This window comes from Bos taurus, chromosome 22, assembly GCF_002263795.3.
Source record: "Bos taurus isolate L1 Dominette 01449 registration number 42190680 breed Hereford chromosome 22, ARS-UCD2.0, whole genome shotgun sequence".
NCBI classification, from domain to species: domain Eukaryota; kingdom Metazoa; phylum Chordata; class Mammalia; order Artiodactyla; family Bovidae; genus Bos; species Bos taurus.
In genome coordinates, this window is record NC_037349.1 from 53,471,245 (window position 1) to 53,489,454 (window position 18,210).

Consider the following 18,210-nt stretch of genomic DNA (forward strand, 5'->3'; position numbering starts at 1 on the left):
GCGGCACTTCTGTCGCGTGATCTTGAGAACCAATCAAAGTGCGTAACTCCCTAGTCACGTGCGTCTGTTCCCGTTAGCAACGCTTCTAAACAACCCGCCCTACCTCGCGTCTGGCGCGGTCCAGTGTTTCTCGACGACCCCGGGCTTGGTGAGGCTGAGCCTGGCCTCTGCCGCTTTTCCAGACCGTTGACTTCCCCCCCGCGCCGCAATGGTGAGTAGCCGGCCTGTCGGCGCCACCGCGCACCGAGGAGAGACTCGGAGCCGGGGCCTCGGAGTGATGGCGTGGCTTGCGGCAGAATTTAGTCCGGCCCTGGGCCTCTCTGAGGAGGGGACGCCACGCCGGGTGCGAGAGGCTATTAACCTCGGTGTGAAGCCCTTCTGGGATAATTCTTGGTGGAGCCCTCTTCTAGCAGCCGCGCTCCGCCTAGTCACTATTTCTTGCTGCTGCCTGAAGGGCCTTGGCCAAGTCACACCTCAGGTGGCTGGCGAAGAGAGCTGGGGGAACCATCTGCCAGCAGAAGGCGCAAAGCGGTTTCTTGTTCCATTCCAAAAACTCAAGTTTATGCACGCGCGCACACACTCACACGCATACCCCCCCCCCCGCCACACACACACCCTTTGGCAGTATTAATTATGTTAACGAGCCAAGGAGGAAGAACGTGATTGAATACAACTTTCTTATGTGAGAGTGACACAAAAATCCCCAGGCCCCATTTTATACCTGAGAAAACTTGAGTGACATTCCTTGTGTTCTGACCTGTTCAAAAGAAGGCATGTTTTTCCTGGATGCTTGAACATAATCCCGTTTGTCATTCCAGCCGATATAGAATGCCAGCTTAAACAGCAGACGTCCTTACAACAAGACACCGTACTGAAGTGTTGAGAAAAAAAAAGATAAATCCGGAGTTGGGGGTGCCACTGAAATAGGCTACTGAAATACTTCCGCAACCAGAATTCCTCTTTAGGCCACGGTGTATACCAAGCAGTCTTGCAGCTGAGGGTACAACTGTGAACGAAACAAACCATTCCCTACCATTCTTGGAGCCTGTCCCACACATTCTGTTAATTTCCATAAAATACCATGAACAAATTGAAAAAATGGTGATGTCACAAGAAAATTGACATCTGCTTGCATTCTTATCTGCTGTCATTCCATTTCCCAGGCTAATGCTATTTCTGCTACTGAAATCAGCTGCTTATTTCTGTTCCCTTCACTCCCATCCATTTTAGACTAACTTTTCTGTCTTTTGTTCTAAATTTCATTCTCAGTTTCAGTAATTTTTTCTTCTTGGTCTGGGGTCAGTCTTTACTTGACAGAAGAGAATAGACATTCATTGGGCACTTTGCGCAAGGCACTATATGAGAAAACTGTATGGTATAAGAAATGATTCATGCTGTCATGAGCTTACAGTCTACTTGAAGGAGCAATACCTAAGGGAAAAAAAGACAGCTAATAGTTTTTGTTTAGTCACTAGGTCGTGTGTGACTTTTCGACCCCATGGACTGCCGCACACCTGGCCTTTATTATCTCCCGAAGTTTGCTCTAATTCATATCCGTTGAGTCGTTGATCCTATCCAACCATCTCATCCACCTACGTGCTAATTTTTGGAGGAAGGCATAAGTAGAGTTAATGAGGGCATGTTGGGAGGCTTCCCAGAGTAGGTAAAAAAGGTTTGATCTTGAAGGATGGGTAGGAGCATGCTTATACTTCTGAGAGCCAATTATATGCATTTCTTCTCACCTCTGCAGTGCAGTTGATAGCTTGAAACCAGCCATGCTGGGAGCTTTTACACTGGAAATTAGCAAGGGCTGCAGATCAGTTTTGTACCCCAACCCTCACCAATGCCTGTTGTTACGCATTCACCAGCCACCACTGGGTCGGATTCAGATTCTTGAACAGGAATGGAGAGGTGCTTTTAGTCAAGGATTGGGGTAATGAGAGTGAAAGTATAGGATGTTCAAGGCTGGTAAGCAGACTAATCTAACTGAATAGGCATGTTCTTAACAGAATCTTAGGAAATGGGGTTAGAGAAAGGGTTTGGGGAGTATGGAGGGCTTATGAGTATAGATTTAACACTGTAAGCAAGAATAATTGAAACTATGAGTTTTTTGTTTTTTTTTTCTTAGCAAGTTGTGACATCATTTTGAGATTTCCAATTGTAGGATATTCTTGCTGACAGTTAACCTGAGTATAGAGATAACATCATTTCTAATGTAGGTATTGAGGTTTATTTCAAATGCCTGGTGAAGATGTGTCTTCTTGTGAGTCACAACTCAGGTTGATTGCAACTGTAACATATCTGTGTTCTTTTATTTATTTAAATTATGCCATTTTTCCAAAAAGGATTTGAAAAGCTGAGTGTAGACTTTGGAGTTAGGTTTCCTGGTTCAAGTCTCTGCTCTCCCACTTGCCAATTCAATAGCATAGAAAAAAAAAATTTCTTTGTTCCTCAGTTTTCTATCTGTAAAGTAGGTTTCTATTTACTTTTTCATAGGGTTGTATTGCAGACTAAATGAGATCATGCCTGGCACTTTGTAACTGCTGAATGACTTTTAGATGTTGTCATCGTTACTGTTTCTAATGTCTAACATTAGAAATTAGAAATTTGACATTGCCATTTGAAATAGTTTGAGGAGTGTCTAACAATCCATATAAACTAAAACATAAGAAACTTATTCCTTATTTCCATTCACATTGTCCAGCCCTAAGGCAAAACGTTAATTACCAGTTTAATCAAATAAGGTAGAGTCAGGAAATGTAAGTACACACCACAAATGTGTTGGTTTACATTGGCCAGAGTACCTCAACTGGTTGTTTTGAAGCAGTCTACTGGATAGGTAACCATTAGAGAGCATCATGATATCTTGGATAATTCTTAATTTACTGAACTTTAACAGAAGTATTAAAAATAATGTGGGGGAGAAAGACTTGATGGAGCCATTCATGTGGTTGGGGGGTACTGGTCTGTAGGCCAGCCTGTGATACTTGAGAGATGCTTGTAGGTAACACCTTGAAACAGATCATGTCATCCAGGAGAGGATATAGATGGACAAGAGTAAGGGTCTAAGGGCAGCGTCCTGGGAAATGCAGCTGCTTAAGAGGCAAGCTCGAGAAGACAAGGCTACCAGTGAGATCAAGAAGGGAAGGTGGGGTTAGCAGGCAGAGAATGGAGCAGGTCAGCAGACAGCAAAGCATCAGCCACAGTAGTTGGACTTGTTATTAAGTTGCTGGTGAGCTTTGCAAAGGCGGTTGGAGCAGCATATAGAATGGAGACCTAAGAGTAGAAGAGAGCTAGAGAAATGCAGTGGTAGCTGGGGGGAACCTATGGTTTCGTTTTGGTTTCACACGAATGAGGTTTGTGTGCAGCCTTGTCTATAGTCTGAAGGGAAGAAGAAACCTCTGTATAGTGTTGAGAGGAGAAGTGATTGGTTGAAGTCCCGCAGGAGCTTAAAAGAGAACAGATTAAAGCCAAGAATGACCTTCAAAAGAAGGAGCTCTTTCAGTTCACTTGTCAGGCACATGTCCACTGTGTGCCAGGCACTCTGAGGAGTCCTGGGGATACTCAGGGAACCAGAGGGACAAGGTCCTGGCCCTTGTGGTCTTATGTTCTGCATCTACAGGTAAGGATGTATGTGGATGCAGCAAAGCCACGGTGAGGGGCTTAGAGGGTGAAGGAGACGGTGCCCAGTGACCTTGGTGTTCTCCACAATGTTGGAGGCAGCCCTGTGCGCTGAAAGTAAGAGATAAGCCTGGAAAAGAGGACTGCAAAGTATACCTTTGTCTCCCATAAGAAGGCTATGACACATCAAATTACTCTTAAAGATAATTCAACTTATTTAGTCCCCTGCATTAGATGTTCAGTTTTATAATTTCCTTTTGTAATTTTCAGTGTAGCTATAACATGAAAAAGAACTTCATCAGTCTCTAGCTTATAGTTGCCAAGCTCTCATCTGGTTTAAAAGCAAGAGCAATTGATGGCTGCTTCAAAGTCAAATATACTTTTTAAGGCTGTGTGAGATGGAATAAGGTTAAGTTGCTCTAATAGAGTTTTTTTTTTTTTTTTTAATAAAATGTGCCTTAAAGAATACAGAAGTTTATTTCTCTCACACTTAACAGCCTTCTCACTGCTCATCTCAGGTATGTGGGTCTGTGCTGCTCCATGAGGTTATTTGGGGTACAGTTCCCTTTCATCTTGCTCCCCCAGCCCCGAGGCCATTGTGCTGTCTGCATGGTTCAGCAGAATCTCACTTCCAGGTTTCAGAGAAATTGGGTGTGGCAGACATGTGCCCTGTGTATTAAGGCTTTAGAAATAGCTTTCATTCCTCTGTTCCCATCTGTTGCTGAGAAGTAGTCACGTGATCAGACCTGACTTTAAGAGTGCTGGAGAGTGTTTTCTAGTTGGGCAGCCAATGCAGGAGATGTGGGTTTGATCCTTGGGTCAGGAATATCCCCTGGAGAAGGAAATGGCAACCCACTCCAGTATCCTTGCCTGGGAAATCCCATGGACAGAGGAGCTTGATGGGCTACAGTTCAGGGGTCACAAAAGAGTTGGACGCGACTTAACGACTAAACAACAGCAAGCCATGTGTCTGGAAAGATGGAAAGAACAGCATTTAATAGACATCTAGCAGTCTGCACCACAGGAGAGCCTGTGCCTTTTCATTGCTGGTTCCTTTATTATATTTTCAAGACTAACAAATTACTTCTCTCTTTCAGGCAGAGTTGGGTCTAAATGAGCACCATCAAAATGAAGTTATTAATTATATGCGTTTTGCTCGCTCAAAAAGAGGCTTGCGGCTCAAAACTGTGGATTCCTGCTTCCAAGACCTCAAGGAGAGCAGGTATCAGAGAATTCTGAGGAGACCCGGTGGGAAGTGACAGTCATCCTTTCTGGTGGCCAGTGTGGGGCAGCTATGTCAGAGGCCATACAAACCACTGCCAGGATACAATCAATTATCCATTGTGAGCAGCTACACATAACCTTGCTGCTAAGTCGCTTCAGTTGTGTCCGACTCTGTGCGACCCCATAGATGGCAGCCCATCAGGCTCCCCCATCCCTGGGATTCTCCAGGCAAGAACACTGGAGTGGGTTGCCATTTCCTTCTCCAATGCATGAAAGTGAAAAGGGAAAGTGAAGTCGCTCAGTCGTGTCCGACCCTCAGTGACCCCATGGACTGCAGCCCACCAGGCTCCTCCATCCATGGGATTTTCCAGGCAAGAGCACTGGAGTGGGGTGCCATCGCCTTCTCCTTACAGATATGTAAAATTCAAGAAATCAGATTGTGGTGGGAGCAGTCTGTCACTAAACACGCACACAGGATAGTGAAGGGATTGCAGGGTTTCAGAAGAGCAGTCAGGAAGGTGTTAAGTGCTGGTGGGTTAATAATTGGCATGCTGTAGTAGAGAGTCCAGAACTGTAATTACTTGAGTTATGAATTAAAAGAGTAGAACCATAAGACATGACATTTAGCAAGAAAATACCTATACAGGTTTATATTGAAACAGAAGAGAAAACAGCAGGAAACCATGAAAAGATTGCTGACTAGTACCAAAATTGCTAGCCAGCTTGTAGCAAGAGGTGATAATTCGCTTGTTTGGACCAATAATGGGAGATAATAAAAGTCCGTAGAAAATTCAGTGATAGAGGATAAAGGGAAGCAGCCAAAAAGACTGAATAATAGAGAGACCTCAGGCTGCTTGGGGATCAGATTTTGGCACACCTGGATGTGGGGACATAAAAAGGGTCTCTAGGTGACCTGCAACTGTGGTAAGCTCTAACGTCACTCAGTGGCAGAGACCATCAGCTGTAGACTTATCTGTTCAGTTTATTTATCTAGTCTGATAATCTGGCTTCCTGACTCACAGCGGCTATAAACAGCAGTCTTGATTGGTGAGACTGTGAGATAGCCAAAGAAGGTACTTCTTTATTTACTTTACGCATTGGAGTTTGGAGTACCTTAATTGCTGTTCATAGTAATGAACTTGGGTTGCTCAAAAAGCAACATATTTTTAAGCAGATTTAGTTTGTTCTATTAAAGAATACAGGAAGATTATTGATATTTTTAGTAGGGACTTAAACTTCTGGCTTTTTAAGAGTTGTTAAATTCTGCTTGGTAAACAAAACGTTAAAGCTTGGTAGATCAAATACTACTGCCTTGAGTATGACTGTGAGAGAAGTTTGGTGGGGCTCCTGCATCGTGTCCTTCTGGACACAACATGCCGTTACTCCTTGTGGAGTAAGGGAGAGGATGACCAGCATCAGGGCTATAGCTCTTCATCCACTGAGTGTCTGAAGGATAAAGGGCCTTGAGGGTGGAGGCAGGGAGCGGACAGGACTGTTCCTGTAACCCTGTCATTGACGGTAGGAGGCCTGCATGGATGCTTTCTCAAGGCTTCAATTTTGGGGCATGTTTCCGAGATTACTGGAAATGACTGTGGGGTTGAGTCAGACCCCAGTGAGACGCTGGGCACGTCACCTCCACCTCCTGAGCCTGTGTTGCATCTGCGAAGTGAGGAGATTGAAGCAAATGCCTTTGGAGTTCCCTTCCAGCCCAGACATTCCTCTGTGAAAGAGTGAGGTTTTAGTACTTTTGATGATGTTCATTTTTATGGCACTTTAATTAAGTTCTGGGGTTTTTTCTTTCAGGTCTCAAGATGCTAAGAAAAGCAATACATAATTAGCACTAATTTTCTTACAGGCATTTACTAACTTTTGAATAGTTTATAAGGTCTTTGAAATGCTAGACAACTAATACAAAGAAAGGGAGGAATTACACCTCTCAGGTGACTTATGAAATAATTAAATGTGATAAAGCTAATTTTCACCGAAAAGCTGAAGAAAAATTAGATAGTTTGGGGCTTGTTTCTGAGCACATAACTTGTATGAAAGGATGTGCACATTTGAAGAGCGAGCCACAGTTTAATCATTTAACCAGACATCAAAAACTAATTGAATCTAAATTATTTTCAAACTGTTTTACGAATAAAGAAGATAGTTCCCAGAGAGACTTCACTGTAACCGTTTCATCCCTTCGATGACACGTTGGGGGCTTCTTAGTTTTGTTTTTCATTGTAAATGGTTTCTGTTGTTTACACAGAGGTTTTGGATCGTGGTTGTTTTTCAGGCTTGTGGAGGAGACCTTCACCGTCGACGAAGTCTCTGAGGTGCTGAATGGGTTGCAGGCTGTGGTCCACAGCGAGGTGGAGTCTGAGCTCATCAACACGGCCTACACCAACGTGCTACTTCTGCGGCAGCTTTTCTCACAAGCCGAGAAGTGGTACCTCAAGCTGCAGACAGATATCTCTGAACTTGAAAACAGGTAATAATAACTGTTTCCACAGTTGTGACCATAGAGGCCCAAGCATGAACTTGAAAGCTTGTGACTGTCTCTGCTGCTGTTTTTGTTGAGCATAGACTGTGAGAAAATTCGGGTAGGATGACAGCAACGCATCCAGTTAATGAGTCAGCTCTTAGGTGCCACTCAGAGTCCTCTTCAGAGTGTCCTGCTTCCACTGTTCCTAGGTGTGATAAGGCCTCTGAGGTCTATGAGATTGCTCTGAAGGTGATTAGTAATTATTCCTCATAAGGCTTTGGTTAGCCTGATCAATATTGTAGTCAGTTTTTAGAGATAGGTCAACTAAGAAGTAGAGGTTATGAAACAGATTTGAAAAATTAATTCAACTACCATCAAATCACACTTAGTAGTAGGGAAGTTTACTTCTATTAATTGCATTAAAATTATATACCAATCTTTAAAATAGGGAAAGTTTTCTTAGAAATCTTTGTAATCTGAACAATATAAAAAAGCTCCCTTATTTTTTAAAAATACGGTAAAATCAGTGAAATTGATACTCACTCTGTGAAAAGTCATGCCAGACATCTGGAAAGACTGACCTGGAGCCCGGGGGCCATTTGCTAAGCACAGATGCAGCGCGGCTCACAGTCTGTGCTGAGCGTCACTGGCTGTGGCCTCGGGTAGGGGAGGAAACCGTCTAGCTTCACCAACTGTCAGTAGGTAATTGATGAGAAAACTTTGAGAAATTGACCTGTTAAGAAGCTTAAAAGAGTAGTTAACTACTATTCACTGTAAACACTTTTGTATAGTCAACATCCACGTACTTTTGCAAATAAGTGGAAATGTTCAGGTGGAAATCATCCGTCTTCCTTGAGAATTTACCATACTCAGTAGGTGTGAACTAATTCCATTTTTCCCAGGCTATTCTATTAAAACCAGTTTTCCTTGAACCTCTACCAGATAACAATGTATATTATATTAGAGCAGTTTGCCTTTCAGTTCAGTTCAGTGGCTCAGTCGTATCCGACTCTTTGCAACCCCATGAACCGCAGCACGCCAGGCCTCCCTGTCCATCACCAACTCCGACTCATCTCCATTGAGTCAATGATGCCATCCAAACATCTTATCCTCTGTCGTCCTCTTCTCCTGTCATCCCCTTCTCCTGCCTTCAGTCTTTCCCAACATCAGGGTCTTTTCAAGTGAGTCAGCTCTTCACATCAAGTGGCCAAAGTATTGGAGTTTTAGCTTCAACATCAGTCCTTACAGTGAACACTCAGGACTGATCTCATTTAGGATGGACTGATTGGATCTCCTTGCAGGCCAAGGAACTCTCAAGAGTCTTCTCCAATACCACAGTTCAAAAGCATCAATTCAAAAAAAAGAAAAGAAAAAACAAAAGCATCAGTTCTTCGGCGCTCAGCTTTCTTTATAGTCCAACTCTAACATCCTTACATGACTACTGGAAAAATCATAGCTCTGACGAGATGGACCTTTGTTGGCAAAGTAATGGCTCTGCTTTTTTTTAATATGCTATCTAGGTTGGTCATAACTTTCCTTCCACAGAGCAAGCGACTTTTAATTTCATGGCTGCAGTTACCATCTGCAGTGATTTTGGAGCCCAAAAAATAAAGTCAGCCACTGTTTCCACTGTTTCTCCATCTATTTGCCGTGAAGTGATGGGACTGGATGCCTTGATGTTAGATTTTTTGAATGTTGAATTTTAAGCCAACTTTTTCACTCTCTTTCACTTTCATCAAGAGGGTCTTTAGTTCTTCGCTTTATGCAATAAGGGTGGTGTCATCTGCATATCTGAGGTTATTGATATTTCTCCCGGCACTCTTGATTCCAGCTTGTGCTTCCTCCAGCCCAACTTTCCTCATGATGTTCTCTGCATTTAAGTTAAATAAGCAGTGTGACAATATACAGCCTTGACATGTTCCTTTGCCTATTTGGAAGCAGTCTGTTGTTCCATGTCCAGTTCTAACTGTTGCTTCCTGACCTGCATATAGGTTTCTCAAAAGGCAGGTCAGGTGGTCTGGTATTCCCATCTCTTTCAGAATTTTCCACAGTTTATTGCGATCCACACGGTCAAAGGCTTTGGCATAGTCAATAAAGCGGAAATAGATGTTTTTCTGAAACTCTCTTGCTTTGTCGATGATCCAGTGGATGTTGTCAATTTGATCTCTGGTTCCTCTGCCTTTTCTAAAACCAGCTTGAACATATGGAAATTCACGGTTCATGTACTGTTGAAGCCTGGCTTGGAGAATTTTGAGCATTACTTTACTAGCGTGTGAGATGAATGCAATTGTGTGGCAGTTTGAGCATTCTTTGGTATTGCCTTTTTTTGGGATGGGAATGAAAACTGACCGTCTCCAGTCCTGTGGCCACTGCTGATTTTTCTAAATTTGCTGGCATATTGAGTGCAGCACTTTCACAGCATCATCTTTTAGGATTTGAAATAGCTCAACTGGAATTCCATCACCTCCACTAGCTTTGTTCGTGGTGATGCTTTCTAAGGCCCACTTGACTTCACATTCCAGGATGTCTGGCTCTAGGTGAGTGATCACACCATTGTGGTTATTCGGGTCGTGAAGATCTTTTTTGTACAGTTCTTCTGTGTATTCTTGCCACCTCTTCTTAAAATCTTCTGCTTCTATTAGGTCCATATCATTTCTGTCCTTTATTGAGCCCATCTTTGCATGAAGTGTTCCCTTGGTATCTCTAATTTTCTTGAAAAGATCTCTAGTCTTTCCCATTCTATTGTTTTCCGCTATTACTTTGCACTGATCACTGAGGAGGGCTTTCTTATCTCTTCTTGCTATTCTTTGGAACTCTGCATTCAAATGGGAATATCTTTCCTTTTCTCCTTTGCTTTTTGCTTCTTGTCTTTTCACAGCTATTTGTAAGGCCTCTTCAGACAGCCATTTTGCTTTTTTTGCATTTCCTTTTCTTGGGGATGGTCTTGATCCCTGTCTCCTGTACAATGTCACGAACCTCCATCCATAGTTCATCAGGCACTCTGGCTATCAGATCTAGTCCCTTAAATCTATTTCTCACTTTTACTGTATAATCATAAGGGATTTGATTTAGGTCATACCTGAATGGTCTAGTGGTTTTCCCTACTTTCTTCAATTTCCCTTTAGTACTTCAAAAATACAGTGTTGACTACAAACTTCAGACATGTTACATTAACATTGTAGTTTAGTTGTGGCAATTATATTGTACACTCAGTAAGTACAAAAAAGTAGGTGCTGTGGGGATTCAGATTTGAGTGCATGGAACTTAGTTCTTCTACCTTTAGTAACTGGTACCATTTTTGATGTGACAAGGCTCTGTTCATCTCACTCTGTTGTCTCTGGCATGTAATAGGTTGGTACCAGTGCTTTTATTCGTCTTGTGCGTATGATACAAATCTATTTTAAACAATTACTTTTTCATGTTTTATTTTATCTTCAAGAGAATTATTAGAGCAAGTTGCAGAGTTTGAAAAAGCGGAATTTACATCTTCAAATAAAAAGGTAAATTTTGGTCCATATCTTAATAGCCACTGTTTAGCATCCTCAAATTGCTTAGAACGTTCAGAGGCTGAAGTGAGAACTCTCAAGGAAAAGCATTCAGCTCAAGACCAGAATTCAAAAGTTGCCTTGTGGATTTTTAGGCAAAAGAAAAGCTTTGGAAGTTCCTGTGAAGCACTTGTTTTTGTCTGCTGTCTCACACACCTGCGGGCACATGCTCACGTCCCTTCAGTCCACCTGCCTCCCACTTGTGCAAGCTCTTCACGCAGGCCTCCTGGCACTGTCCCTCCCCAGCCGCGTGACTGTGAGACGACTGGGCCTTGTTCTCCTCCTCTCTCCAGTGGAGACAGCGCTAGTCAGGGCCTGCTTCTCTCTGTAATCAGCCCTGTTGTCTACAGCAACCCTTCCACGTGTGCACTTACCATGAACGCTCTGGCGTTGCCTGGGGAAACATGCCGAGAGGAGTCCAGGAATGTACACGTACAGAAGAGTTTTCTGATTGTTCCTTTGGAACTGATTTCAGGCTAAGAAATTTCTGGTTCAGAGGGCATGAAGTCTTGTGCTTTAGTAGAATGTATGTATTGAGTTGTGTCAAGTTAGTCACCTGCAATGTAGTTTACCTAAATCCTCATCATTATTGCAATTTTGGGGGGTTTGTGCAGAAATGTTGCTTCCAGCTCCCACAGTATTAGAACCTCAGTCCCTAGGTCCTAGGATCTTTGTCTGCTCTGGCTTTGACTACCATCCCTCCCACCCGTCTCTTCCATCTGTCTGTTTGTTTAAGATACAAGGAGGATGGCTTTCATTTTGATCTACCTTTGGTTGGGCACTGTGGGCCAGGCTCTGTCCTCAGCACTGGCACGTGGTAGAGAAGCAAACCAGTAAAAGTCTAGCTGACATCCCATGGGTAGGTTTGCACAGTGTCTCCCACTTAGAAAGTACAGGGGCTCAGTGATTACACGTGCTTTATTTGGTGGTGACTTCAGTTTGGTTTGCTTCATTTCAGTCCATCATAGACAGCATGAAGCCAAAACTGGCTCCACTTCATGAAGGTGGAGCGGCAGAACTCCTGAACAAGGTAATGTTGCCGTCACTGTGAGAAATGCAGCTCTCAGGGTGTGTGCTGGCTGCCTGCGCAGCTCTAGGTGGACATGGGGTGGAAGGTCCGGCCCTGTCCACTGAGCGTAATTAGTCCGTCAAAGTAGTTGTCCTTAATGGTACTTAGTAAGAGGTTTATAAAAAATAATTACCAATATACAACTATTTTTCATGACTCTTGTGTTTTCAACATTATGCTAGATGTTGTTACATAAAAAGAAAAGTAATACCTGGCCTTTTGCCTTCAAGACCTTACGGTCTTGTTTAGAAGGGATAACTAACATTCTAGAAATGGAGACAGGAGACTGCTAACCTTTGTACCACAGGGTGGCAGAGAAGACACAGTGCCATGTGGATGAGAGTCGTGGAGGACTGGCTGTTGGGTACGGTGCTGCCCAAGCTGGGCTGAAAGGCAAAGACACAGTGAATTGTCAGAAGAGAAAGGCCAGCAGGGGACAGAGTGGGCAGCAGTCCAAGGCAGGCCCGAGGCTGGCGTGCCTTGGAGCAGAGTGCAGGCTCTCCTCCGGGCAGTGGTGTGTGTGCTAGAGTGTGGTGAGACTGCGCTGACAGGCGATGCTCGTGGTGGAGCTGGTAACGAGCGAGGGCCGTGGGCCTCTGCTCATAGGGACCCTTAGGGGCTGGACACAGGGTATGGAGTGGTGGTGATTGTGCTTAGAGGATAAGTGGCAGGTGCCATGCTGTGGAGGCCAAGAACAGAACAAGAGTTTCAGGATCAGCTAGGTGAGAGATGGCAGAGGAGGGGACTTTGGGAAAAGGCTGAGAATAGAAGGCTGAAAAAAGTCTGAGAGACTGTGAAGGAAGGAACTAGAAGTCTTAGAGCCAGAGATGACTCCTAAATGTTGAGGCTGGCGGACTGGGTGAAGCTGGGATATTACCAGTAGCCAGAGCATCCAGACTCTGGAGTTTCTATGTAATTTAAAAATTCAAAGTATGAGTGAAACAATTTCAAGGATGAAAAGTACTTTGGCTAACATAGTAAAACTTGAATTTACTCACAAAGGAAATTATAAGACTTCAAGAAGAGAATGAGAAATTGAAGTCAAGACTGAAGACCATTGAATCACAGGTAACTGAGAAATACCTAAAATTATTGAAAGCATTCCTTACAGACTGAATATTGCATGTTTTCCGTTTGCTCTTGATTTTAGGCAACAGATGCATTGGATGAGAAGTCAAAGCTGGAGAGAGCACTGCAAGATTTACAGCTTGAGCACGGGAGTCAAAAGGTGAAGTCAGTTTTAGCTTTTTCATGTTTTCCAGATAGAATCAAGTTAGAAACTTCCATGAAGTCTTAGTTGCTATCATGCCCCACCACTGGCCACTCCCCAAGAAGGAGGCCACCGCTGCTGTCCTGCATCGAGACAGCCTTGTCCAGGAAAGGCCGCGTGAGCGCCTGCTCAGGGCAGAGGGGGCACATGCATGGCTCACGTGCTTCGCGTGTCCCAGAGCACATGGCATCTAAGATTTGCCTAATTTTTTTTTTTTTTAAGTTCTTTTCCCTTTCACTTTCCCATTCCAATTCCAATAGGAAAGAGAGAAGAATGGAAGAGTTCTTAGTTAATTGGATTTGTTGTTGTGATTTAGTCACTAAGTCCTGTCAGAGGCTTTGCAATCCCATGGGCTGTAGCCCACCAGGCACCTCTGTCCATGGGCTTTCCCAGGCAAGAATACAGAGTGGGCTGCCATTTCTTCCTCCAGGGGATCTTCCCGACCCAGGGATCGAACCCCGGGCCTCCTGCATTGACATCTTCAGGAGTATGATAAAATGAAATTAATTTATTAGTTGTGCATCTTCAGATCCATCTGTATCTAGCAGAGTTTGTGTAAAACAGTGAAATTCAGTGTTAAAGTTCTCCAGGTTTGTCTGAGTGGAGTGACTGAGCCCCGCTCCAGCCTGGAAGCCATCGTGGGCACGGTTCTGCCTCGTGTGGCCTTTGCATGGAGATGAGACGCTATAGTAGGACCCCGCCAGCACGGCGGTTTGACTGAGTCTTCTTTGCAGCACTGGCTTTCCTAGTGGGTTTAGTGCCACTGTAAATGTCTACCAAATAATCCCCAAACTCGCTTCATTAGACGTTGGTTACCCTTTTTCTGTGGAAAATTTCAAACATGTATAAGCACAGAAAGAATAGTGTAATGTAACCCAGGCACTCGTCACTCAACTGAGCGGTAGCTCAGTCGCCAAGGCGTGGCCAGCCTGTTTCATGTTAACCTCTACTTTCTTCTCTTCTCCCCCATGATTTTTGAAACGAATTTAAGATATTACATTATTTCATCTGTAGATACTTTTTTAAAATAAAAGGATACTTCTTACATGGCTAAAATGAAAGGAAATATATGTGAGTTTCAAGCATTATGTACCAAGGACCATAAATTTCTACAACAGCCGACTACTGTGGAACAGTTGTATAATTTCTCAAAAGTAGAACAGTTGCATTTTTGGATGATAAATTTGTTTTACAAGCTATTGAAGATTTTGCTCCAGTTTTACTTTCTTAAGATTTGGCAAAAGCAAAATGAATACAGAGATACAGTGAAATAAAATCATTTTCAAGACCAGATTTCAAAAATAAGGCATTTTTCTTCTGTTGATAGCAGTGCTCCATGTTCATAGTTAGCAATTATGGACCATTTTCCTGTCTTATTAATATTATTCTTCTGTACATTATAAATGGTATCTGGTAGAAAACATGATCCAAGTAGAGAGAAGATCCAACTGCTTATGTTACACAAAGTGTACGAAAATGTGTATTTCAAATTAAGATAAAAACTTTGTCTTGTAAATGTAGCAAGCCACATACTCAATAAGTGTTAATTAGGCTCTTATAATATTGTGAAACATGTCACCCCAACTCTGGGAAACACAACCTTGTCAAATTTAGGATCTCACCTCTCTCGTTCTCCCTTTGGAATTCCAACAGCTCATAAATCATCCTTGACATACTTGGAAATCAGTGACTGCTGAGTGACCCTGTGTGTGCAGGACACCATGCACTGGGTACCGAGTGACCCTCCAGGACTGCAGCGGCAGAGGAGGCTGGTCGGGGGGCTGGCGTGCACACGCAACACACAGCCTCCTCTTTCCATCGCTGAGGTGTTGAGTCTAAAGCCGTTACTATTTAGGATGTCAGCGTGAACTTATGTGGGTGTACGTATTTTTCATAGGATTTTATAAAGGCCCAAGACTTGAGTGACTTGGAAAACACAGTTGCTGCTTTGAAGAGTGAGTTTCAGAAGACACTTAATGACCAGACAGAAAACCAGAAATCCCTGGAAGAGAATCTAGCAACGGCCAAGCACGACCTGCTGAGGGTACAGGAGCAGCTGAGCATGGCTGAAAAGGTCAGGTTTGTCTCTCCGCGTCGGACTGAGTGATGAATGCAGTGTAACTAAGGGAAATGTGGATAGCTGCAGACCCACTGTATTTTTTCTCAAGGTATTAGGCACTTTGTGTTCTAAGAGATCTGTCACTTTTGGTAGAAAGATTGCTCTCTGACACTAAAGTATCTGTAGTAATAAAAAGCCTCTACTCCTTCCTGGTGTATGCTCACACCCACCACCCTGCACCCCCGTGTTGCTTGTCCTGATCATCCCGTTTATAGTCTGGCAGAGGGTTGGGTGGTGTTTTTCTGAAGGGGTCTGTCCCTGTTTCTTAATTTACAAGCAGCATGCAGAGAACTCGGAGAAGGCAATGGCAACCCACTCCAGTACTCTTGCCTGGAAAATCCCATGGATAGAGGAGCCTGGTAGGCTGCAGTCCATGGGGTCGCTAAGAGTCGGACACGACTGAGTGACTTCACTTTCACTTTTCACTTTCATGCATTGGAGAAGGAAATGGCAACCCACTCCAGTGTTCTTGCCTGGAGAATCCCAGGGACGGCGGGGCCTGGTGGGCTGCCGTCTATGGGGTCGCACAGAGTCGGACACGACTGAAGCGACTTAGCAGCAGCAGCAGCAGCAGCAGCAGCATGCAGAGAACTATTCTTTTCACTTTAGGGATTAGACTCTTAAGAATATACAAGCTAAACTGTAATTAAATTTAAAATCCTCTTCTTAAAATACTTTGGGATTTAGAAAGAAGAGCATGTCTATTTTATCTGAAAATGAATTGACTGTTTCAAATAGATTTCCCATATCTGTGACATAGTATGTTTGAATTATTTGTTAATAATGTACTTGGGAAATGTTACCATTTTATTGGCTTCTCACTTGAAAGAATGTATTTTTAAAGTTTGAATAGTTTTAATTTTATATAAATACATTAAAAATAAATTTAAAAAGCACAGTATTAGTAAATTAGGGCAAAAATGTATATTTTCATCAGATGTGTTCTTTCTTTCCTTAACTATTTCTTATTAATGGACTGAAATTTTTCCTTATGTAGGAATTAGAGAAGAAATTCCAACAAACAGCAGCTTTTCGAAACATGAAGGAGATTCTTACCAAGAAGAATGATCAAATCAAAGACCTGAGGAAAAGACTGGCAAAGTAAGCTGTGCTGATCTTGCCCCTTGGATTGTCCCCCTACCGGGTTGATGTCTGTCCTTCATTAAGTCTAATCTCGTGTCTGGAGAGGTCAGACCAGTGGGGAGTTGCTTTGTCATTCAGTCCAGCAGCCTGTGTTTGGGGAAGGCAAAGGGGCTCTGGCCAGGCCTCATTCGTCACACCCACTAGGGTCTCTTTTCAGGTTCAGCTGGACCTTTAGAGTCACTCAGGGCCACCCTGGGCTGCTTTTGCCATGGATTCTCTCAGCAGGATGTTGGACAGACGCCTCAGCAAGCACATAGGGCAGCACCGGGCATTTCTGCTCAGGGGTGTCCTTGCTGCAGTCCAGGGCCTGCTCACACTGTGCTCCCACGTGACACTTCTGTTGCTGAATTGCTCAGTTGTGTCTGACTCTTTGTGACCCCGTGGACTGCAGCCTGCCAGGCTGCTCTGTCCACGGAATTTTCCAGGCAGAATACTGGAGTGGGTTTCTGTTTCTTTCTCCACGGGATCTTCCCAACCCAGGGATCAAACCTGAGTCTCTTGCACCTCCTGCATTGGCAGGTGGATTCTTTACCATCTGAGTCACCAGAGAAGCCCCCAGATGACAATTCAGGTGCTACAAAATGAGATCTGTGTGTGGATGCCAGAGCCAGCGTGCCTTAGAAGTGCATGCCCCACGTAGGAGCGGTGTCTCTGGTACAGTTATGTGACACTCTGGCAGGGGTGTGTCCAAGAACTCCCTGCACATGGGGAAGCCTAAGCCCTGGTTTCTGCCGTGGATGTAGGGTTGCCCACAGTTCTGGTGGTCCAGATGGGGTCTTCTAATCAGGGTCATTTCTGCCATCAGTGGTTCTGCCTGGAAACTCAGCTGACATTTTACTTTTATCAGAGTTCCAGGGTACCAGAGCTGAAAAGTGAATCCCAGATCAAACTTTTCCTTAGAGAAGGGGGTTGGTTAACCTTGTACTCACAAGGCCATATCAGCTGTTTGTGTCCATCAACCTTCGACTAGATAATAATCTACTAAGCTGACACGGGTGTAGATGCCACATGTAGTAAAGACTTGGAGCCTGACGGTACGTCATTGGTTTTCTGGTCCACTCTCTGGTCCAGGAATCCTCCGACTCACCCCCATCATGCCTTAAACGAATCTGACTTGTACCACAGCGGGGATTTTAGATGAAGGATGCAACATTACTGGCTTAGTCACTGGAAGTGTTTCAGGTAAACTCATTTGGTACAACAATTGACATTATGCTCTTAATTAAATACATATTTCTTTCCAGATATGAACCTGAAGATTAGAAACTGATGATTTCATCTGGAAGCTGCCACAACATGAAAGTACAAGCCCTTTCTCAGCTCAGGCATGTATTTGAAGCAGTTTGTTATATTCCCTCTGTTTATTTTTCGAAGATTTAGACTTTGCTTATGATATTTAGAGCTAGAGTTCCTGTTTCAGTTACCTAATTGAGAAGAGAGAAAACCTCCTGACTGATTCTGGCTGGTCATCCCAAACTCCTCTCTGCGAGTACTCCAGTTTCTTAGTTCAAAGGCGGTGAGAATTCTTTAGAGTAAAGAAAGAGTTACCATTTTGCATTAATATAAAGAGTACACCTTTTCAATACCTGTTAAAGCTAGCTTTGTCTACAGTTGCGCGTTCCCTAGAATTCAAAATATAGAATTATTAAAGATAGTTTATTATAAATAAACCTTATTTTTAAAAATGAAATCCAAATTGTTTTCTCTATGTGATCAACAAAAAATATATATGTAAATTTGTTGAAAATG

General features: G+C 43.4%; 1 protein-coding gene across 2 annotated transcripts; it reads left to right on the forward strand.

Moving 5' to 3' along the window:
* The first annotated feature begins 81 nt into the window (after positions 1–81).
* On the forward strand, positions 82–18,151 carry LZTFL1 (leucine zipper transcription factor like 1). Of its 2 annotated transcripts, NM_001034425.1 has the most exon segments (10): positions 82–211; positions 4,719–4,843; positions 7,127–7,321; positions 10,755–10,815; positions 11,819–11,890; positions 12,932–12,997; positions 13,080–13,157; positions 15,097–15,273; positions 16,316–16,419; positions 17,706–18,133. In NM_001034425.1, coding segments are annotated over 10 exon segments (900 nt in total). In that variant the 5' UTR covers positions 82–208; the 3' UTR covers positions 17,725–18,133.
* The last annotated feature ends 59 nt before the right edge of the window (positions 18,152–18,210 follow it).